The sequence below is a fragment of the Somniosus microcephalus genome, chromosome 6 (genome assembly GCF_052327205.1).
Source record: "Somniosus microcephalus isolate GS21.2 chromosome 6, FLI_Smic_1.0, whole genome shotgun sequence".
NCBI classification, from domain to species: Eukaryota; Metazoa; Chordata; class Chondrichthyes; order Squaliformes; family Somniosidae; genus Somniosus; species Somniosus microcephalus.
The window spans coordinates 192,056,433-192,080,705 of record NC_140992.1 but is presented as its reverse complement, the minus strand read 5'-3'; the positions used below and the strand labels follow the sequence as shown (position 1 = coordinate 192,080,705).

General features: G+C 49.3%; 1 protein-coding gene across 6 annotated transcripts in view; it reads right to left on the bottom strand.

The window, feature by feature from the left end:
• Positions 1 to 24,273, bottom strand: part of LOC147116288 (receptor-interacting serine/threonine-protein kinase 2) — an 81,282-nt gene that overhangs the window by 19,122 nt on the left and 37,887 nt on the right. For 2 of the 6 annotated variants that reach the window (XM_085991117.1, XM_085991118.1), the window contains exons 9-10: positions 10,732 to 10,803; positions 8,579 to 8,747 (exon numbers count right to left, since the gene is read on the bottom strand). In XM_085991117.1, the coding sequence (XP_085847243.1) occupies positions 8,579 to 8,747; positions 10,732 to 10,803 (241 nt within the window). Of the gene's footprint in view, positions 1 to 8,578; positions 8,748 to 10,731; positions 24,172 to 24,273 lie in introns of those variants that run through there. The other 4 variants (XR_015078771.1, XR_015078770.1, XR_015078769.1 and 1 more) reach the window with 3 other exon arrangements.

Below are 24,273 nucleotides of genomic sequence, written 5' to 3'. Positions count from 1 at the left end.
GAGCTCAGAGGGAGGGAGAGAAGTAAAAAGTAACTGAAATGTGACATCACCAGAAAGCAGGTAAGTGATTGGTTGGTGAGTATTTCTCTCTTTTAAACTAAACTCTGTGGTTTATAGTTACTAAGGTCTCTCTGGTGTAGTGGGGACTGTTGGTAAACCATTTAACTGTAGTGTAATTAGTGGGATTGATTGATTTAATTTAATTTCAATTAATTAAAGGGTAACTCATGGCAGGACAGCCCGGCCATGTGGTATGCTCCTCCTGCGATTATGTGGGAACTCAGGGACACTTCCTGTGTCCCTGACAACTACGTGTGCAGCAAGTGCATCCAGCTGCAGCTACTGACAGACCGCATTGCGGCACTGGAGCTGTGATTGGATGCATACTGGAGCACTCACGATGCTCGGGACGTCGTGAATAGCACGTTTATGGAGTTGGACACACCGCAGGTAGAGGTTGGACAGACAGAAAGGGAATGGGTGACCAACAGGCAGAGTACTAGGCGCAGGCAGGTAGTGCAGGGGTTCCCTGTGGACATCCCCCTCTCAAACAGATACACCACTTTGAGTGCTGTTGGGGGGGATGGCTTATCAGAGGAAAGCAGCAGCAGCCAACTTCCTGGCACCAGGGGTGGCTCTGCTGCACAGGACGGGAGGAAAAAGAGGGGTAGAGCTATAGTAATAGGGGATTCTATTGTAAGGGGATTAGATAGGCGTTTCTGCGGCCGCAAACGAGACTCCAGGATGGTGTGTTGCCTCCCTGGTGCAAGGGTCAAGGATGTCTCAGAGCGGGTGCAGAACATCTTGGAAGGGGAGGGTGAACAGCCAGTTGTCGTGGTGCATATAGGTACCAACGATATAGGTAAAAAATGGGATGAGGTCCTAACAGCTGAATATAGGGAGTTAGGAGGTAAATTAAAAAATAGGACCTCAAAGGTAGTAATCTCAGGATTGCTACCAGTGCCAAGTGCTAGTTAGAGTAGAAATAGAAGGATATTTCAGATGAATACGTGGCTAGAGGAATGGTGCAACGGGGAGGGATTCAAGTTCCTGGGACATTGGAACTGGTTCTGGGGGAGGTGGGACCAGTTCAAACTGGACGGTTTGCACCTGGGCAGGGCTGGAACCGATGTCCTAGGGGGAGTGTTTGCTAGTGCTCTGGGGGAGGGTTTAAACTGAAATGGAAGGGGGTTGGGAACCTGAGCGGGGAGACAGAGGAAAGGGAAACAAGGATAAAAGCAAAAGATAGGAAGGAGAAAAACAAAAGTGGCAGTCAGAGAAATCAACAGTTTAAATCAAACGTGGCCACAGTAAATAATAATTCTAATAGGTCTAAGAGTGTTAAAAAAACAAGCCTGAAGGCTTTGAGTCTTAATGCGAGGAGCATTCGTAATAAGGTGGATGAATTGGCTGTGCAAATAGAGGTAAACGAACATGATTTGGTTGGGATTACGGAAACGTGGCTCAAGGATGGCCAAGGCTGGGAACTCAACATCCAGGGGTATTCGATATTCAGGAAAGATAGGCAAAAAGGAAAGGGAGGTGGGGTAGCATTACTGGTTAAAGAAGGGATTAACACAATTGTAAGGAAGGATATTAGCTCTGATGATGTGGAATCTGTATGGTAGAATTGAGAAATACCAAGGGGCAAAAAACGTTAGTGGGAGTGGTATATAGACGTCCAAACAGAAAGGCGGAGGTTGGGGATGGCATTAAAAGGGAAATTAAAGAAGCGTGCAATAAGGGCACAGCAGTCATCATGGGTGACTTTAATCTACATATAGATTGGGCTAACCAAATTATTAACAATACTGTGGAGGAGGAATTCCTGGAGTGTTTACGGGATGGTTTCCTGGACCAATATGTCGAGGAACCAACCAGAGATCAGGCCATCTTAGGCTGGGTATTATGTAACGAGAAAGGATTAATTAGCAATCTTGTTGTACGAGGCCCCTTGGGTCGGAGCGATCATAATATGATCGAATTCTTCATTAAGATGGAGAATGAAGTAGTTGACTCAGAGACTAGGGTCCTAAATTTAAATAAAGGAAACTACGATGGTCTGAGGCGCGAGTTGGGTAGGATTGATTGGGGAATGTCACTCAAAGGGTTGACGGTAGATAGGCAATGGCAAACATTCAAAGACTGCAATGGATGAACTACAGAATTTGTTCATCCCAGTTTGGCATAAAAATAAAACAAAAAAGGTGACTCAACCGTGGCTAACAAGGGAAATTAGGGATAGCATAAGATCCAAGGAGAGAACATATAAATTGGCCAGAAAAAGCAATAATCCTGAGGATTGGGAGCAGTTTAGGATTCAACAAAGGAGGACAAAGGGATTAATTAAGAGGGGGAAAATAGAATATGAGAGTAAGCTTGCAGGGAACATAAAAACTGACTGTAAAAGGTTTTATAGATATGTGAAGAGAAAAAGATTGGTGAAGTCAAGCGTAGGTCCCTTGCAGTCAGAATCAGGGGAATTTATAATGGGGAACAAAGAAATGGCAGACCAACTAAATACATATTTTGGTTCTGTCTTCACAAAGGAGGACACAAATAACCTCCCAGAGATGCTGGGGAACATAGGGTCTGATGAAAGGGTGGAACTGAAAGAAATCAGTATTTGTAGGGAAATGGTGTTAGGGAAATTGATGGGACTGAAGGCCGATAAATCCCCAGGGCCTGATAATCTACATCCTAGGGTACTTAAGGAAGTGGCCCTAGAAATAGTAGATGCATTGATCATCTTCCAACATTCGATGGAATCTGGAACAGTACCCATGGATTGGAGGGTAGCTAATGTTACCCCACTATTCAAAAAAGGTGGTAGAGAGAAAATGGGGAATTACAGACCGGTAAGCCTGACATCAGTAGTGGGGAAAATGCTAGAGTCCATTATAAAAGATGTAATAGCAGAGCACTTGGAAAACAGTGACAGGATCGGACAAAGTCAACATGGATTCACAAACGGTAAATCGTGCTTGACTAATCTACTGGAATTTTTTGAGGATATAACTGGTAAAATAGATAAGGGAGAACCAGTGGATGTGGTGTATCTGGACTTTTAGAAGGCCTTCGATAAGGTCCCGCATAAGAGATTAGCGTGTAAAGTTAAGGCACACAGGATAGGGGGCAAGGCATTGACTTGGATAGAGAACTGGTTGGCAGACAGAAAGCAAAGAGTTGGAATAAACGGGCCTTTTTCCGAGTGGCAGGCAGTGACTAGTAGGGTACCGCAGGGATCGGTCCTTGGACCCCAGCTATTCACAATATATATAAATGATCTGGACAAGGGAACTAGATGTAATAGCTCCAAATTTGCAGACGACACAAAGCTGGGTGGACGTGTGTGCTGTGAGGCGGATGTCGAGAAACTCCAGGATGATTTGGACATGTTGGGTGATTGGGCAGAAACATGGCAGATGCAATATAACGTGGATAAATGTGAGGTTATCCACTTTGGTGGCAAAAACAGGAAGGCAGATTATTATCTAAATGGCAATAGATTGGGAGAAGGTGAAGTGCAATGAGACCTGGGTGTCCTTGTGCAGCAGTCGCTGAAGGTAAGCATGCAGGTGCAGCAGGTGGTTAAGAAGGCAAATGGTATGTTGGCCTTCGTAGCGAGAGGGTTTGAGTACAGGAACAAGGATGTCTTGCTGCAGTTGTACAGGGCCTTGGTGAGACCACATCTGGAGTATTGTCGGCAGTTTTGGTCGCCTTATCTGAGGAAGGATGTTCTTGCCATGGAAGGAGTTCAACAAAGATTCACGAGGCTGATACCTGGGATGGCAGGAATGACGTATGAGGAGAGATTGGGTCGATTGGACTTGTACTCGCTGGAGTTTAGAAGAATGAGAGGTGATCTCATTGAAACTTATAAAATTCTGACAGGACTGGACAGACTAGATGCAGGAAGGATGTTCCCGATGGTCAGGGAGTCCAGAACCAGGGGACACAGTCTAAGGATAAAGGGTAGGCCATTTAGGACAGAAATGAGGAGGAATTTCTTCACCCAGAGAGTGGTGAACCTGTGGAACTCTCTACCACAGAAGGCGGTGGAGGCCAGTTCATTAAATATATTCAAGAAGGAGTTGGATATATTTCTTAAGGCTAAAGGGATCAAGGGGTATGGAGAGAAAGCAGGGACCGGGTACTGAATTTGAATGATCAGCCATGATCGCATTGAATGGCGGAGCAGGCTCGAGGGGCCGAATGGCCTACTCCTGTTCCTATCTTCTATGTTTCTATGTCGCTGAGGGGCAGCATGTAGATGAGAAAGAGGAGGGGGCCAAGTATAGATCCTTGGGAGACTCCAGAGGTAACCGTGTGGGAGCTGGAAGAGAAGCCGTTGCAGGTGATTCTCTGGCTACGACTGGATAGATAAGAGTGGAACCAGGTGAGTGCAGTCTCACCCAGCTAGATGATGGAAGAGAGGCTTTGGAGGAGGATGGTGTGGTCAACTTGTGTCTGAGGCTTTAGACAGGTTGAGAAGGATGAGGAGGGATAGTTTACCATGGTCACAGTCACATAGGATGTCATTTTTGTCTTTGATAAGGGCCGTTTCAGTACTGTGGCAGGGGCAGAAACCTGATTGGAGAGATTCAAATACGGAGTTCCGGAAAGATGGGCACGAATTTGGGAGGTGACAATTTAGAGACAGTGGAGGCTGCTGAAACCCTCATCCATGCCTTTGTTACTTCTAGAGTTGACTATTCCAGGGACTTGAGAGGAAAGGGAGGTTGGAAATGGGGCAGTAGTTTGCAAGGACAGAGGGGTCAAGAGTGGGTTTTTTGAGGAGAGCGGTGAAGACGGCAGACTTGAAGGGAAGGGGTCTGTACCTGAGAAGAGAGAACCATTAACAATATCAGCTATCATGGGGGCCAGTAAGAGAAGTTGGGTGGTCGGTAGTTTGGTGGGAATAGGTTTACGGGAGTAGGAGGTGGGTCTCATGGACAAGATGAAGTCGGACAGGGCATGAGGGGAGATAGGAGAGAGAAAGGTGCGAGTTCAGGGCTAGGGCAGGGGGGAACCTTAGAGGAAGTTTGACCCGGTGGGCTAGAGGAAGGGAGGGACGCGGCAGAGGCAGCTGAACGAATGGTCTCAATCTCAGTGACAAAGAAGTCCATGAGCTCCTTGCACTTGTTGCTGGAGTTGGGGGTGAAGGAGGCAGGGGAGAGGGGTTTAAGAAGACATTTTGTAGTGGAGAGGAGAAGAGGCTGGGGGTTATCTTTGCATCCCAGGATGTTCCTGTAATAATGAACAGTTTTGGCAGAGGAGTGCAAGACCCGATAGTGCTGTGTGTGATGAATTGCTAAACCAGTTATTCGCCATAAACAACAACAACAGCTTGTATTTATATAGCGCTTTTAACATAGTAAAACGTCCCAAGGCACCGCACAGGAGTATTTTAAGACAAAAAATTTGACACCGATCCACATAAGGATAAATTAGGGCAGGTGACCAAAAGCTTGGTCAAAGAGGTAGGTTTTAAGGAGCATCTTAAAGGAGAAAGGAGAGGTAGCGAGGCGGAGAGGTTGAGGCAGGGAATTCCAGAACTTAGAGCCTAGGCAACAGAAGGCACGGCCACCAAAGGTTGAGCGATTATAATCAGGGATGCTCAAGAGGGCAGAATTAGAGGAGCGCAGATATCTCGGTGGGGTTGTGGGGCTGAAGGAGATAACAGAGATAGGAAGGGGCGAGGCCATGGAGGGATGTGAAAACAAGGATGAGAATTTTGAAATCGAGGTGCTGCTTAACTGGGAACCAATGTCAGTCAGCGAGCACAGAGTGATGGGCGAATGGGACTTGGTGCGAGTTAGGGCATGGGCAGCTGAATTTTGGATGACCTCAAGTTTACATAAGGTGGAATGTGGGAGGCCAGCCAGGAGTGCGTTGGAATAGTCAAGTCTAGAGGTAACAAAGGCATGGATGAGGGTTTCAGCAGCGGACGAGCTAAGGCAAGGGTGGAGACAGGCGATGTTACAGAAGTGGAAGTAGGCAGTCTTTGTTATGCTGCAGATATGTGGTCGGAAGCTCATTTCAGGGTCAAATATGACATCAAGGTTGCGAATAGTGTGGTTCAGCCTCAGACAGATGTTAGAGAGAGGGATGGAGTCTGTGGCTAAGGAACGGAGTTTGTGGCGGGGACCAAAAACAATTCACAGAATCACAGAAACCCCACAGTGCAGATAGAGGCCATTTCGGCCCATCGAGCCTGCACCGACACATATCCCACCCGATCCCCGTAACCCCTACACCAACACATATCCCACCCTATCCTCGTAACCCCACGTATTTAATCCCCCTAACACTAAGGGTCAATTTATCATAGCCAATCAACCTAACCCGCACATCTTTGGACTGTGGGAAGAAACCGGAGCACCCGGAGGAAACCCACGCAAACACGGGGAGAATGTGCAAACTCCACACAGACAGTCGCCCGAGGCCGGATTCGAACCCGGGTCCCTGGCGCTGTGAGGCAACAGTGCTAACCACTATGCCACCGTGCTGCTTTGGTCTTCCCAATATTTAATTGGAGAAAATTTTTGCTCATCTAGAACTGTATGTCGGACAAGCAGTCTGACAATTTAGACACTGTGGAGGGGTCGAGAGAAGAGGTAGTGAGGTAGAGCTGGGTGTCGTCAGCGTATATGTGGAAACTGACGCTGTGTTTTTGGATGATGTCACCAAAGGGCAATATGTAGATGAGAAATAGGAGGGGGCCAAGGATAGATCCTTGGGGAACACCAGAGGTAACGATGCGGGAGCAGGAAGAGAAACTGTTGCAGGTGATTCTCTGGTTACGATTAGGTAGATATGAATGGAACCAGGCGAGTGCAGTCCCACCCAGCTGGACTATGGTGCAGAGACATTGACGAAGGATGGAGTGGTCAACCGTGTCAAATTCTGCAAACAAGTCAAGAAGGACGAGGAGGGATAGTTAACCTTTGTCAGTCACAAAGGATGTCATTTGTGACTTTGATGAGAGCCGTTTCAGTACTGTGGCAAGGGCGGAAACCTGATTGGAAGGATTCAAACATGGAATTGCGGGAAAGATGGGCACGGATTTGGGAGGCAACAACACATTCAAGGACTTTGGAGAGGAAAGGGAGGCTGGAGATGGGGTGGTAGTTTGCAAGGACAGAGGGATCCAGGTTTGGTTTTTTGAGGCGAGGGGTGATGACGGCAGATTTTAGGGAGAGGGGGACAGTACCTGAGGAGAGAGAACCTTAACATTATCAGCTAACATGGGAGCCAGAAAAGGAAGTTGGGTGGTCAGCAGTTTGGTGGGAATAGGGTCAAGGGAGCAGGAGCTGCGTCTCACAGACAAGATGAGCGCAGAGAAGTCATGAGGGGAGATCGGAGAGAAACTGGAGAAAGAAGTGAGTTCAGGGCTAAGGCAGGGGAGAACCTTAGAGGAAGTTTGGCCCAGTGGGGAAGGAAGGGAAGTGGCAGAGGCAGCTGAGCGGATGGTTTCAATATTAGAGACAAAGAAGTCCATGAGCTCCTCACACTTGTTATCGGAGGAGACAGGAGAGAGGGGTTTAAGAAGACGGTTGGCAGTAGAGAATAGGAGCTGGGGTTTATCTTTGCATTTCAGAATGATTCTGGAATAGTGAGCAATTTTGGCAGACGAGAGCAGGACCCGATAGTGCTTTATGTGGTCCAGCCAGATCTGGCAGTGAATGGCTAAACCAGTTGTCCACCATATCCGTTCGAGTCTGTGTCCCTTGGATTTAAGGAAGCAAAGATGAGAGCCATACCAGGGTGAACGGCCAGGGTGAGAGAGGGTAATTGTTTTAGTAGGGACTAGGGCATCAAAGATAGTGGTGAGGGTGTGGTTGAGCAGATCGGTAACTGCAGAAATGTCATGGTGAATGGAGGGCCAGAGGCTGGACAGTTCAAACGTTCAAGTCAGCGTCCCTTGGACTTAAGGGAGTGATGAGGGCCGTACAGGGGGAATGATCAGGGTGAGAGAGAGTAATGGTTTTACTGGGAACAAGGGCATCAAAGGTGGTGGTGAGGGTGCGATTGTGCAGATCGGTAGCTGCAGAAATGTCGTGGTGAATGGAGGGCCAAAGGCTAGACAGTTGGGAATTTGAAAGTGCAGTTGTAAGTGAATTGGGTGAGAGTTTTTTTCCAGGGGCTGACATAGAAGGAAGTGGGGTTGGGAAGGGGAAGGGGGATGTGGGTAGAGAGCAATACAAGGAAGTGATTAGAGATGGCCTTATCTGTGATTGACACAATGGGAGTAGCGAGGTCACGTGATGGTAAGGTGAAGGGGTGGCCGTCAATATGGGTAGGGGAGTTTTTATGGAGGGAGAAATTAGGGGAAGATAGGAGGGCAGTGAACTCAGGAGAGAAAGCATGATGAGTTGAGATGGAAGTTGAAATCACCGAGGATGAGAAGTCGCTTGGTGCAGAGGCTGAGGGAGGAAAGCCACGAAGATAACTCGGTGAGAAATTTGGCATGGTACTTGGGTGAACTCTGCTATACTGTATCTTCTGTCACACTCTGTGTTACCTGGTACATAAACTCAGTAATACACCAGTCCCTTCTAATGTATTGTTTTACCTTTCTGTTGTGTTGTGTGTGATGGGAACCTTTGGTGGTCTGAGATATTTAAAAGTATTGGGGAACATTTGCTCTCCAAGTTCCCATGGATTGGATTTCCATCAGACTTGAGAGTCTCTGTCCCCAGATAAATCTTCTTATTGAGAGGTAGTTTGTGATCACAGCGCACCTGAGAACAATCCAGAGTGACATCAGTCTAAGACAATGAAACCTCTTGAAGATTTTATTCATATTAAACAATTACAAACTCTATTCACAGTACTCTACATGAATGCTAACCCGGTGCACTGCATCAAATGTTAATCTGTACCAGGACTATACAATGGCCCAGAAATTCGGGTCCCAACGCGTGAGTACGGATGGAGTACCCACGCGTGGACCCGATGGAAGTGCCGGTTTCTTGCATGCACTACGCATGCGCGGGAAACCGGCATTTCCGATCCTCTGAACGAAGGGGTTCAGGAGTCTGCGCGTGCGCGTTGAACTTCCTCTTTTTTTACAGGTTTGCCCGTGCATGAAGGCCTCTACTTTTTGCACATTTAAAAACCAGATGTAAGGACTTCATTTTAAAAGGTAAGTGGTCAATTAATTAAAATTAGAACTTTTTTCCACAGGTTTATTATTTTTAAATACTTTACAGTAAGGTAAGTGTATTTTTAGCCCCGATTTTTTATAAAATTATTTTTTTCAAAAATTTAAATTATTGTTTAAAATAGTTATTTAATGTTATTTATAGTTGATTTAAATAGTGTGATTTTTTTTCAAATTTATTTTAAGGTTAAGTACTGTTTTGGGCGCCCGGAGTTTTCATGAGTTCTTTCTGTCAAACTCATGAATGGACTTTCCCCTCCCCCGATTGGTTGCCCAGTGCTCACGTGATCCCAGCCGACGCATCGCACTAACTACGCCGCTGGATCACGCAAGCACAGCGCGCCGGGAGCTGGACCGGGCCACAGACAGGAAATGCACGCAGGCCCAGGCCTCAACGGCCGGCGCGCTAGGTAAGTGCAGGTCGGGGGCTTGCACCGCGGGAAGCCCCCGACACGAATTTCTGGGCCATAGATAACTTTATGCAATAAATATTATTGAACAACTATATATAGTACTACACATTTAGCTTAACAAGTTAAAACAGTTTAGTGGTATAGACATATTGGGGGTAATTTTAACCCCCAAAAATGGGTGGGTTTGGATCAGGTGGAAGGTTAAAATGTTAAAAATCTGAAACAGGAACCCAACATGCCTCGAATCTGCCCACTTCCAGTTTTATCGGAAACGGGATGAGTGGCGGACGACCAGTCTGCTCTCAGGAGGTGGGTCGGTCATTGAAACCTTTTATGGAGGCTGAGTAATTCCATTTTTACAGGGTTTCTATTTTTAACCCATGTCAGAAACCTGGTGAGAAGGGCTGGATCCATCAGGTAAGTGCCTTTACAGCACTGCTTGTTTCCTCCTGGCCCAACAAGCTAACCTGCAGACAACCCTCCCACCTCCACGATCTCTCCCCAAGACCCCCCTATCACCGGCACCACCGATCTCTCCTGCGATTTCCCCAGACTGCCCCATCTCTCTCCCCGATCTCTGACCCCGCTCCGATCTCGCGCGACCCCCCGATCTCCAACTCTACCCCCGACTGCCCCCCATCTCTCCCCCGATTTCTGATCCCTCTCCCATCTCTCTCCAACCCCCCGAGCTCTGCTCCCATCCGATCTCCCCGCACCGCACCCCCCCCGCGACCTCTGCCCCCAACAACCATTAAATTTACCTGATCCTGGGCTGCGGCCTTTTCTGGAGCATTCCCCACCCAACACAAAGCCAAGCCTGTCAATCAGGCTGGCTTTCAATCGGGGAATCTGTTAAAAAAAACACGCATGCCACGGCGTTCGGGGAAATCCGCACTTCCGTATTTCCCGACCATAACACCCCTCACCCCACCCCCGTCACGGAAACCCTGCCACAGTAAATATCCGGGCCATTAGTTCAACTAGCTATGTAGGACTAATTCAGAGATTTCCATTTTATTTTCTATTTGAGCGTATACCTGTCCCCTTGCTTACACCGCGCAAAGTGTATGCATTTATCCTTTTTACACACTTGCTCACCATGTGAGTATAAAGTTTGTAAATATAAATGAGTCTTTTGCATTTTCTTACCTCAAGGTTCTTAACATCAATACAAGATAGTTGTGTGGGACAAACATCCTTATTGCTCTCCAATATTCTCTGCTAAAATAAAGTAATTTGAAAGATTGGCAGTTTTAAACTTATTGTAAGGATATATTTATAGTACAACATTTGCAGAGGATTTGTACAGCATTTGTTTTATAAAACATTTACATTCTTGTGGACCGACAGTTGCCTATCAATCCTACAAAACATTTTCAGCATTGATTGTCAAGTGGAACCAAAGGCTGATCATTGTAAATTCTGAGACCTGAAACTAGGCTGTAGGATATTAGCATATGGATGCTTAAAGTGTTTGCTTGAAATTGTTCTCTTTGCTATTTTATTTTAAAATAGATTAACTCTGCTAAAACAGTGGAGAGGGGAATTTCAGGTGCATGAAGGGCACCATGGCCAGCGCAGCGCTCTGTATTTGCCAATGTAATAGTCAATTATAGGGAGGATGGAATTGATTGTAGTTTGGGTCTGAGTCAACCAATCCAAACCTACCTATGAGAAAGCTAAGCCGAGAACTATGAAAACTTTCCTGTTGCTATTTAGTAAAAATATATGTAATGTTGTGGCAGAACCACTGAATGACTCTGGCTAACTGTATATAATTCTCTTTAACGAAGTTCTAACACCAGCCTAAACCTGTACCATTGTGTTAGGCATTACTGTGTTTTGTATATAGAGTTTGCATGTACGGGGCGTGGCCCCTTTAAGAGCGTGGGAAAACGCGGGCAAACGCGATGACGTCACGTCGCAAACCACGGGGCAGTCCTCGTGGCATCTCCGTTGATTGTTCTCTTGTGTCGATCTCCGTTATTCGTTGGAATTCGTTAATTCCAACATTGGTGACCCCATTTTTGTGAACGTTTTCACAAAAGAAGAGCACAGCATGGAAGCAAACGCCGTTTCGCTAAAGCTACCGCAGTTCTGGGAGCAGCAAGCGCCCTCGTGGTTTATTCAGGTCGAGGCCCAGTTCGCCCTGAGGAACATCGATGCGGATCAGACCAAGTATCTTTACGTGGTCTCCGCACTCAACAGCTCTACCGCCTCTCGGATCGTCAGCCTCCTCGAAAACCCCCCAACGGAGCGCAAGTATGAAACCCTCAAAGTGCGGTTACTGCAGGTTTTCGGGCTCACAAAATCAGAGCGCGCCCGTCGATTACTCGCTATGCCCAGGCTCGGGGACTCCAAGCCTTCAGAGTTGATGAGCCAAATGCTCACACTCCTGGGCTCAGAACGGGAATGTTTCCTATTCCGCGAGATTTTCCTCAGCCAACTGCCTGAACAGGTACAAGCTGCCTTGGCCAGATCTGAAACTGAAGACTGCGAAACACTCGCTGCGGAGGCTGACAAAATTTTCGCTGTAACCCGGCAGGACGCCGCCCCAGCTCGTCGGCCTGCTGGGCTGTGTTTCTACCACGTGCAGTTCGGCGTGAAGGCAAAGCGTTGCCGCCCTCCCTGCAATTTTCCCCCCAAAAAACAACAACTAACACTGCGACCACCGAGGAACGGGTCTAACGGGCACCCCGCGGCCATGATGGCGATCGGCAACGCGGGAAAATTGCTGTTCATCACTGATGCTCTCTCCAGTCGTCATTTTCTGTGCGACACCGGAGCGCAGTGCAGCATTTTACCCGCGTCCGCCCTCGATGTGCAGACAGGGAATCACGGCCCCGCCCTTGAAGCGGCCAATGGCGGAACAATTCGGACCTTCGGCAGACGGCGAGTGGAGTTGTGCCTCGGGGGGCAACGTTTTCACTGGGAGTTTGTTATGGCCAAAGATTCCCAGCCCCTCCTCGACGCGGATTTCCTGTGCGCCAACAGCCTCCTGGTCGACGTTAGGAACCGGCGGCTGATCAACGCAGCAACTTTTAATTCTCTTCCGTGTTACCGCAGTAACACTACATCACGCACCGTCTCCTGTGTGTTCCCGACTCCTGAAGAGTTCGCTCGCCTGCTCGGCGAATTCCCCGACCTAACAAGACCCACGTTCTCCTCCACAGCCACGAAACATGGTGTGGAACACCACATCACCACCAACGGCCCCCCGGTCTATGCGCGGGCCCGGCGCCTGGAACCTGGCAAGCTGGCGGTCACAAAGGCGGAGTTCGCAACCATGGAACGGTTAGGGATTATTCGCCGGTCGAATAGTCCCTGGTCTTCACCCCTCCATATCATCCCGAAACCCGGCGGCCATGCGGCGACTATCGACGCCACCACTCCTGATCGGTACCCGATACCCCATATCCAGGATTTCTTTGCCCATTTGGCAGGGAACACTGTGTTTTCAAAAGTCGACCTCGTCCGGGGCTACCACCAGGTCCCAGTTCATCCACAAGACGTCCAGAAGACCACAGTCATCACCCCGTTCGGCCTCTTCAAGTTTTTACGAATGCCGTTTGGGTTAAAGAACGCCGCCCAGGCTTTCCAACGCCTGATGGACTCTGTGCTGCGAGACCTCAAGTTCCTCTTCGTCTATCTGGATGACATTCTATTTGCCAGTCCTACTAAGGAAGAACATACCTGTCACCTATGTACCCTTTTTCGACGCCTCAGCCAACACGACTTGATTATCAACCCGGCTAAGTGTCAGTTTGGCCTGCACCAAATTGACTTCCTGGGGCATCGCATCACCTCAGAGGGAGCGGTTCCTTTACCTTCGAAGGTAGAGGCGGTAACATCCTTTCCACGTCTGCAGAACATAAAGGCCCTGCAGGAATTCCTAGGCATGGTAAACGTTTACCACCATTTCGTGCCTAAGGCGCACTACTCATGCAGCCCCTGTACGAGGCCCTCAAGGGCAAGACTGGCAAGAACCCGGTAGACTGGACGGATGACATGGCCCGAGCGTTCACCGACACCAAAAGCGACTTAGCCAACGCGACTATGCTGATGCACCCGCTGCCAGGAGCCACCATCGCCCTCACCACCGACGCGTCGGACTACGCAGTCGGTGCCGTGCAACAGCAGTGGGTGAACGGGACGTGGCAGCCATTGGCATTCTTCAGCCGTCAACTACGGCAGAACGAGAGAGCATACAGCACGTTCGACCGGGAGTTGCTCGCCCTTTTTCTGGCCATCCGCCATTTTCGGTTTCTTCTGGAAGGACGTCCTTTCACCGCCTTTGTGGACCATAAGCCGCTAACCTTTGCAATGGCCAAGACCGCCGAACCGTGGTCAGCCCGACAGCAGCGTCAACTGACCTACATATCCGAATTCACCACGGATATACAGCACGTGGCCGGTAAGGACAACCTGGTGGCAGACTGCCTCTCCCGCACAATCGTCAATACGGTTGATTTGGGCATCGACTACGCCCTCATGGCAGCGGACCAAGCCTCAGACCCGGACGTCCAAACTTACAGAACGGTCATCACTGGCCTCCAGTTGGCCGACGTCAACTTCCATTCGGCAGGTACCACGCTGTTGTGTGACGTCTCCGTACAGGATCCTCGCCCTGTCGTGCCGGTCGTCTGGCGCCGCAAAGTGTTCGACGCCATACATGGGTTGTCACACCCCGGAATGAAGGCCTCTCAGAAACTGATGTCAGCGAAGTTTGTATGGCATGGCATGCTAAAAGATGTCCGCGACTGGGCCAACACCTGCGTGGTCTGCCAAATGGCCAAGGTACAGCGCCACATCAAAGCTCCGTTGGCCACCTTCACAGTTCCGGAGCGCCGTTTTGACCATGTCAACGTGGACCTGGTAGGACCACTCCCACCCTCCCATGGTTTTTCACACATCCTGACCATGGTTGACTGCACCACCAGATGGCCGGAGGCGGTTCCCCTGTCATCCACTACTTCGGCGGACGTGGCCAGGGCGTTCATTTCCTCCTGGATCGCCCGTTTCGGAGTGCCCGCAGATATTTCGTCAGACAGGGGACCGCAGTTTTCCTCCGAACTCTGCAGTGCAGTGGCCCAAGGGCTCGGTGTCAAATTACACCGCACCACAGCCTACCACCCACAGGCGAATGGCCTCTGCGAACGCTTCCACCGGTCAATGAAAGCTGCCCTAAGGGCCAGCCTCCAGGACGCTGGATGGGCAGACAAGCTACCGTGGGTCCTGTTGGGCCTTCGCACAGCCCCCAAAGAAGACCTTCACTCTTCATCAGCGGAGCTTGTGTATGGTCAGCCGCTGCGAGTCCCAGGGGACTTCCTACCTGTTAAGTCTGTGTGTTATAATGAGAATTACTACACAGACCACAAGAGTAAATTTTAACAGGTCTTTACTAGTCGAAGGTCAGGGCGGAACTGCCCAATAAATCGTTACACAGCACTTATATACCGGTGTGGTCACCACCGGTATTACAGTATACAGCAGCCAAGATAAAGTAGTGCAACCCTTAAAACAGTTCTCTTAAAGGTGGAACGGTTACATACTCTACAATCCTCCCTTTTTAGCTTAACCGTATATATTCCCCATTAAACATAACATATATACAACTTCATGTAAAAACAGTTCACAGATTCAGTCTCTCTGGAGGCTTCCTGACTCGGTCTGGATAACGCCTCGGTGGTGTAGTAGTTTTCGGTGGTGTAGTAGGTTCTCGTTGCTGGGGTGACTCATCTAATAGTCCTTCACTGGACTTAACAGCTTGAACTTTCGTAACTTCAGAACCAGCATTGCTGACTTCTAAAGGCTCGAGTACCTTGGGAAGTTTTTCTACTTCCAGACTGATTTGGCTCAGTTCGGAGGGACCACGTGCGTGACCTGGTAGGGGTGATAATGGTTCAGATGAGTCATCATCTTCTGCTTCTTCTCTATTGTCTTCTATTTCCTCCATCACTTCAGCTTTTGCCTCTGCCACCAATTCCCTGAGTGGCTTATTACTGCTGACACTGCTCACAAAAGGGTGCTCTTTCTTCTTAGCTTTCAACTGATCGATGAATTTGACATATTCCCTTTCTTGCTCAGCTTTGATTCGTTTGGCCTCATCGTGCAGACGGTTTGTGTGTTCCTGTTCCATTTTCTCAATCAGCTGCTTCTGCTGTCTTTCCAGATTCTCCCACTCTGTGTCAAAGAACTTTTTCTTTGCATTCATCTCTTGCTCAAAACGGCGAATCATTTGTTCTAATTGCTGTTGTAGTTTGAGATTGAGTTGAGTTCGAGCCCGGTGTTCCTCAGAAATGCGCATGTCTGTAGACTGGACAGACTCAGAATTCTCTGTCAAACTATGTTGTTGTTCAGTGGAATTCTGTTCTGATACTTTGTTCTCTTCTGAAGCATTTATGCACTCCTTCGTTTTTCCATCATTAGTCTGCAAGTCCATTTTAGACTTGTCTTTTGCACATGGGCTGGTCTTACCATCATCAGTTCCAGAGTCTGAGCTGATTGTCTTCACCGAGTTCTCACTCTCTGCTTTGTCACTGTCACTGCTGCATATGCCCTCATCCAATATTCTGGACAATCGTGCAGGTTTGACATCTTTGTTTTTCCCGGAATCTACCGTTATTGCTTTTAGGGAGTGCCAGTCCATATTTATTTTCCTGATCCACTCCCGTCCCAGAAGTGGTGGACCTCCCTCAGGTAATACATATATGTCCATTCCTTGGTGTTCTTTGCCCTTGTGTACCACCTTGACTTTTATCTTTCCGATGGGGTATACTCTTTGCCCCGTGTATGTCTTTAATACTATCTCCGTATCCCGTAGGGGAATATGTGTGAATAACCTTTTGTAATCTTGCTTATTCATGACCGTCAACGCCGATCCGGTGTCCAATTCCATCTTCACTTGGACTCCTGCTATCTGCAGTGTGGCCCAGATAGTTTGTCGGTCAGCTTCCTTACTCACATTGTGAATTCTCAGACTACCCAGTTCCTTGCTGTTGGAGTCTGAATCCGAATTCTGTTCATCCGAACTCTTCTCAGCCACCTTATGTACCTTTCTGCACCTTTCCTGCGGTGACTTTTTGTTGCTGGTCTTCTTTCCTGACCGGCATACTTTAGCTATGTGACCAAGCTTGCCACATTTTCTACATTCCTGGTCTTTAAACCAGCATTGGTTCTGATCGTGTGTTGTCTTTCCACAACGATAACATTTCGTTGTACCCAAAGCCATTTGATCTACGCTGAGTACCGCTGCCTTCAGCTGCATTTCCGCAGTGCCTCTCGCTGCGGCTTCGTGCGATGCTGCAATAGTGACAGCCTTATCAAGTGTAAGATCATTCTCTTCAAGCAACCGCTTTTGTGTTCCTTCTTTCGACAAACCACACACGAATTTGTCTCTCAGTGCCTCTGTCAGTCTTTCCCCAAACTGACAGTATTTCGCTAGCTTACGCAGTTCAATTAAATACTCCGCGTTGCTTTCCTCTTTCAGTTGCGTTCTCGCATAAAATTTAAATCGTTCCGCTAACATCAGCGGTGTGGGGTTCAAATGATTTCTCAGGACAGCAACAATATTAGCGAAAGTGTGATCCGCCGGTTTAGCTGGTGATAGAAGATGCTTCAATAGCCCGTATGTCTTCGCACCCGTTGAGTTTAGTAAGGTTAGTGCTTTATCGTTATTTGATATTTTATTTGCCTTACGATAAATCTCTATGCGTTCTACATACGTGGCCCAATCTTCAACATCGGGATCGAAATCGTTGATGTTACCACGCTTAGGCATCCTCGCAATCTTCTTGAGAAACAAAAAGAATTTTTTTTTTCCTTTTACAAAATGGCAGTTTCCCGCGCTCGTCTTCTTCCCCCGCCTACGAAAATGGCGGCTTCCCGCGTTTGCCTTTCTCCCCCGCTGGCTGTAATGGCGATTGCCGTATTGCTGCGTTCGCCCTCCCCAGCGGTTCTCAAATCGTGCCTCCCAGCCCCTCTTGCAGTCCGGTCCTTTCCCCCGGCTGCGGCTGAGTTCTCCGCGTTTTTTTAAATTTTCTCCCGCGCCTTACGCTGTCCCGGTCGCTGCGCCTCGCGGCCTCGGTAGCTGCCCGGCCTTTTTCACCGGTCGCGGTCGAGCTCTCTCTCGACGCTGTTGCGTCTCCCAGCCCACTTGCAGCCCGGTCTTTCGCACCGGCTGCGTTTGCATTCACCGCGGCTCCCGTGCCTTACGCTGCCCCAGTCTCAGCGCCTCTGGCCCCGACTTCTGTCCGGCTCTTTTCCCCGGCCGTGGTCGAGTTCTCCGCCCTTATATCCTCCGTTTTTCCCTCCCCTACTTCACAGCCAACGTGGCCGACTTGCTGCTCGTCGCTGATCGGCTTACCCACCACCGTGATAGAAGGGATGATCACTGCCTGTTGCTGATGGAAGGCTTCGTGTCAGAATTCTTCCTTTGCTCTGCAGACCCGAGTCTTTTCTCAGCAGAATGATGAGGGCGGATGCTTCTTCTCGACGCCCGTTAAACTGCCTTGGATGTATCTCTGCCGCAGGGTAAGATCGTACTCATCGCCACTGTTAAGTCTGTGTGTTATAATGAGAATTACTACACAGACCACAAGAGTAAATTTTAACAGGTCTTTACTAGTCGAAGGTCAGGGCGGAACTGCCCAATAAATCGTTACACAGCACTTATATACCGGTGTGGTCACCACCGGTATTACAGTATACAGCAGCCAAGATAAAGTAGTGCAACCCTTAAAATAGTTCTCTTAAAGGTGGAACGGTTACATACACTACACTACCAACATCGACGGAGCCATGGTCCGCGTCTGCCCAGCTTGCTAGTCACCAAGAGGCGGCCAGATGTTTCGCACCGGTGCCCACTTCGCACCACGGGCTGCAGAGGACACACGTTCCCACGGAGCTTCACAGGGCTGAATACGTTTTTATTCGCCCTGACGCACATAGGGATCCGCTCAAGGCCCCATATACCGGCCCCTTCCGCGTGTTGGAAGCAGGGGACAAAACCTCCACGGTCGATGTCGGTGGTAAACCGGACCACATTTCGGTCGACCGCTTAAAGCCAGCACATTTGGACCTCGACCGCCCCGTCGAGACAGCACAACCACCGAGACGGGGTCGGCCACCCATCGTCGTTACGGCAGACCAAGTTCGACCACCCACCAGACCGCCAGCCGCCAAGCAGCCTCCGCTCGAGAGTACAGGAGTCGTTCTGACAGGCTCGTCAGACCCCCTCACCGTTTGACTTTGTCCGTTAAAGCGAATTCTGGGGGGGGCGCATGTGGCAGAACCACTGAATGACTCTGGCTAACTGTATATAATTCTCTTTAATGATGTTCTAACACCAGCCTAAACCTGTACCATTGTGTTAGGCATTACTGTGTTTTGTATATAGAGTTTGCATGTACGGGGCGTGGCCCCTTTAAGAGCGCGGGCAAACGCGATGACGTCACGTCGCAAACCATGGGGCTGCTCAGGCAGTCCTCGTGGCATCTCCGTTGAGTAAAGACCTGTTTAATTGTTCTCTTGTGTCGATCTCCGTTATTCGTTGGAATTCGTTAATTCTAACAATGTGACATTTAACATTCTAGCAGGAAATCAAGTAATAACTTGACAAACCTTTTTCTCTCTCTCACTTGATATTCCTGCATCTGTTTTCAGGTTGTCCACCTTATAACTGCTAAAAGGAATAGGCTGGACTATTGGTTTCTCTTTTATAGAGTATCTCTTCACCAGGTCTATCCTGTTTCTCTCCCTTGACACTGAAATTTCAGCCATAGAGTTGGAAGAACATAAAATGGAGGATTGTAACACCCCTCAGGTCTTTCAATGAAGTCTTAAATTCTTCTCCCCATATTTTTTGTTACACAAGAAATAAAGGCCCTGAAACTTCAGAGTTGTCCTGGCTTCCTTCCATAACTTTGCCATTCTTTAGAGATCCTGCCATCTCCTGCTGAAGTTGTGGGGGACCAGTGATAACTCCATAGAATTTCAGGGTCAGAGACTCTGGTAACTGAGATACTGGCCGGAATTTTGTTTACCCTGGCGGGGCGGGTCAGGTGTGGGCGATCGGCGTGGCGGATTGGGACCCAGTTCCCCATTTCATGCCGCTCCTCAGAGCGACTTTCCCATAATGACGCCTATTAAGGCAGCCCTGCGCGTTACCTGGCCTTATTAAATGGTGCGGGTCTGATGATGTCATCGATGACTCATTTTCAGCTGGGATATTTAAAGGGGCCACATTGCATTTGAAGGTTCATCTAGGATTGTGCAGGCACTGTATTGGAGCATTTGTGTGTTGCTAAGCCTTGGAAACATGACTGCATAGAGGCAGAGAGCTGTACCCAGGTTCTCAGATGACTCCCTCCATATGCTTGTGAAGGAGTGAGAGCACGCAGGGAGGTCCTCTTCCCTTCTGGTGGGTGGAAGAGACTTCCCCAGGAGACAAAATGAGCCTGGCTGGAGATAGCAGAGGAGGTGAACAGCAGGGATGTTGTCAGGAGGATCTGGGTGCAGTGCCGGAAACGCTTCAATTATTTCATTAGATCAGGAAAGGTGAGTGCAAAGCCACACTCAACTTCATACTGCTGTGCCTCTCATCACATCCCCATCACTCTGCCTTCCCAAGCCTACTCCTGCACATCATTCCTCACACCAACATACCTTGCATGTCCACCCATCCCTCTCTATGTACATACTCACATCCCCATCTGACTAACCACCCCTCACACTCACCCTCATCCTAATGCAGTCATAGCAAGTAACACCACAAAAGGAGGCCAGTTGGCATTGGCACCCCACTCCTTCATAGTCACCTTCTAAAGATGTAACCCATCCATTCCTTACACTCATTCCATCACTCTCACTTGAATGTCTCTTCTTTCCCTCCTTGCAGGAGAAGAGAGCCCATAATAAGAGTGAGGGGGAGAGAACCGGAGGCCCTCTATCATTGGCGACATTAACTGCAGCAGAGGAGGTCACCCTGGAAGTACCAGGAGTCGCAGAGCAGCTGGAGGTGGGAGATGGAGAGAGGGGGACATCTCAGCAACCTGGTGACAGAATTACATCTCATACAGCCACAAGGCATACAGCAGTCACTCATATGGTGACTGATGTCAGCAGCCAGTGAATGTTCATCATGTGTATAATGGTCTTGTTACCCATTCTTGATATGACATTTCTAAATCATCTCTTTACTCTCCCACAGGTCCATCAAGAGCCCCACCACTGTCCAGGAGGAAGAGGAAGACGATTCCTCAGAGGAGCCTCCAGCCTCTGAGGGTGCACCCAACACCAGCGCAGATACGCACACCTCGGTGGGTCCCATGCGAGATAGAGTAGTGTTGTCACCTGGTGTGTCATAAGTCACAAGTGAGCAAGAGGAGATGGTGGAGATAGAGACAGCAGTGGAGACTCCTCGCCAGAGGGTACAGGACGCTCCTAGCTCTGCTCAGCTGCATGCAGACGCTGAGCCTTGGGGGCCATCCAGAAAGAAGGCGTTCCTGGAGGTGCAGGAAGAAGTGCAGGAGGCTTTGACAGGATTTGCAATGCGATGTCAGCAAATGTGCAGAGAATGGAGGAGTTCATCTCCAACATGAGCAGCACAATGTTGCAGGCGATGGCGACTGTAGACTCTTCCATGGAAAGGATGGCCACCTGCATGGAGCAGCTAATGCGCCACTCACATGAGCACGTGCTATCTATGGAGAATTCATGACAGACGTTGATAGACCTCCTCTCTAGGAGGGATATAAATGTAGACTTGGGTCCTCATGGTCCCACTGCTGTGCAGCAAGGTGCTCTCCAGGGAAGTGCAGGTGGCCCATCAGAGGGATGATGGTGAGAGGGGACCTGGAAGTGGGGGCTCCTCTCAAAGCACTTACACTTCTCCACCGGTTGCATCCCTCTCAGTCAGAGCCCCACATGCCTCCTGGGATCGCAATGGCTGAGTCTGCCCCTCCACAGTTGCAGGAGGAGCAGACTTTGGTGGGGCCATCACAGGCTTCAAGACCCAGAGGACGTCTGTCAAAAGTGTCTATGCAGTCACAGCAGGGAAGTGAGCAGGCTGCCTCTACCTCTGCTGAAGCCACAGGGGTTGCACCTCATAGAAGCACGCATAAGAGAAAGATGACACACAAGTAGATGCATATGGGTAACTGTTTGTGTTAAGCTTCCGTTACTCTGATGTCACAGATAAAAAGATTTATTTTCACCACTTTCCGGTCATGGCCAATTTTGTCTGCAACTTTGGAAGTGGTTTAGTGAGTTGGAGTGAATGGTGAGACATAACGTTACCTCCAGCAATGGTGGTCAGTGTGAAAGGAATAACTTGGTCATTGTAGGGATGCTTTATGGTGTTGCTGTGGGGTGGTGAGAACCTGGCGCAGCAAGTGGCAGCCATATGGGTGTAATGCCTGATGTTAAGTAAATCTGGCCATGATGAGCCCATCCCTGGCCTCCCGGGCAGCAATGTGCTTGGGTGCTGGTGGGATCTGGACCGCAGGTTCCTCCTGCTCCTCCTCCTCATCTTCCAACTGATGCTCCTCCTCTGAAGAGACTGTGCGCTCAGTGCCTTGCTCCTCATGCAGCGCTAATCCTCGCTGCTGCGCTGTGTTGTACAGGGCGCAGCAGGCCACGATGATTCTGTAGACCCTGGCTGGTGCGTACTGAAGGGCTCCAGATCTGTCAAGGCATCTGAAGTGCATTTTCTGCATACCTATTGTCTGCTGTATGTGGCTTTCATTATGGCCCAGTAATTCCGGGCACAACGCGTGAATACGGACGGGGTACTCACGCGTGTGCCCGGAGGAATTGCCGGTTTTCAGCATGCACAGCGCATGCGCTGAAAACCGGCATTTCCTGTCCTCTGACCCAAGGGGTTAAGAGGCAGAATGCGCGCGACTGCACAGGCAGCGCGTGCGCAGTGAAATTCCTTTCTTTTTTCAGAGTAGCGCGTGTGTAAAGGCCTCCGGTCTTTACGCATTGAAAAACCACACGTAAGTACTTCGTTTTTCAGGTAAGTGGGCTTTTAGTACAATTGAGAATTTTTTTTCCACAGGTTTGTTATTTTTAAAGAATTTACAGTAAGGTAAGTTTAGTTTTAGCCCCGATTTTTTATATAATTTTTTTTTTCAAATTTTAAAATTATTGTTTAAAATAGTTTTTCAGAATTCTTTATTGTTCAATTAAGTAGTGCAATGTTTTTTTTAATTTTCTTTCAGGTTTAAGTAGTGTTTTGGGGCCAGGAGTTTTCATGAGTTTGACAGCTCTTACTGTCAAACTCATGAATGAGTTTCCCCTCCCCTGATTGGCTGCACAGTGCTCACCTGATCCCAGCCGGCACATCGCACTAACTACGCCGCTGGATCAGGTAAGCACATCGCGCCGACATCTGAACCGGGCCAGTGACAGGAAATGCAAGCAGGCCCGGGCTTCAGATGTCGGCGCGCAGGGTGAGTGCACATCGGGGGCTTGCACGCGCGGCAAGCTCCCGATCCTAATTTCAGGGCCATTATCTTTCCTGGGCCTCAGTACTTGGCCTCCTCAGGGGTGTCACGAGCCACGCCTTCAGTGACTAGCCCTTGACTCCAAGCAGCCAGCCGGAAAGTATGTTTGGAGTTGGGAAGAGCTGAGGGAGGGTGGACTGGCGCAGGACAAAAGAATCATGGCAGCTGCCTGGGAATTTGGCACATGATGATCTTCCTATGGTTGCAGACCAGCTGCACATTGAGGGAGTGGAAGCCTTTGTGGTTGACAAACACTCCTGGGTGATGATGGGGTGCCCTGATGGCCACATGTGTGCAGTTGATGACGCCCAGCACCCATGGGAAGCCAGCCAGATCGGCAAAGCCCAGCGTGCAGTTGGGAATCGGCAATGGAGAATCAGGGATCGCGGGAGGGGTGTCGGAAATTGGCCATGGAGGATCGGGGATTGCTGGGGGGGTGGAGGCTGGAAATTGGTGGGGGAGGGTCGGGAATCGGCAATGGAGGATTGGAGATTGTGGGGGTCGGGGGGGTTGACGGGGGGGGGGGTTGGAGTTGGAGGATGGGCGGGGGGGTATCGGCCGAGGATCGGGGAGGTCGGGGATCGGCGGGGGTGGGGGGGAGAGAGGAATGGGGCTGGCTACCAGAGGATGGTGGCCAGCCTTAGCATCATCTGTGGGGGTGCCAGAGGGGGAGGCCTCATGCTTGGGATCGGAGGCCTGGGATGGTGATCAGAGGCCTCGTGAGTTGGGTCTCCGACCGCGGGCGGTGGGTTAGGTAGGGATCCAGGAGGTAGATGTAAAGCCACTTACCACCTGGATGCAACAGTCCCCGCCTCGGCTTAACTGCCTGGTTTCACGAATTGTGTGAAACCCATCCACATCGAATTAAATTCGAAATGGAGGTGAAAAAAATAGGCTTCCAGCCTCATTACAATATTTAAATTGACATACCGCCCCCTGGGAGCGGGCTGGTCACCCGCCTCCTGTCCCGCCTTCGTTAAACCCAGAAGTGGGTGGGTTGGAGGCGGGATCAGGTCGGGATCCCATTTTTAACAATTTAACTGTCCCATGCTCCAAACCCACCCGTTTTTTTAGGGGAAAATTTTGCCTCTTGTCTCTAATTGAATTATTTTACATTTAACCACATTAAATTGCATCTGCCAATTGTCTATCCATTTCCCTAAATAAGCTCTAGCTACTCATA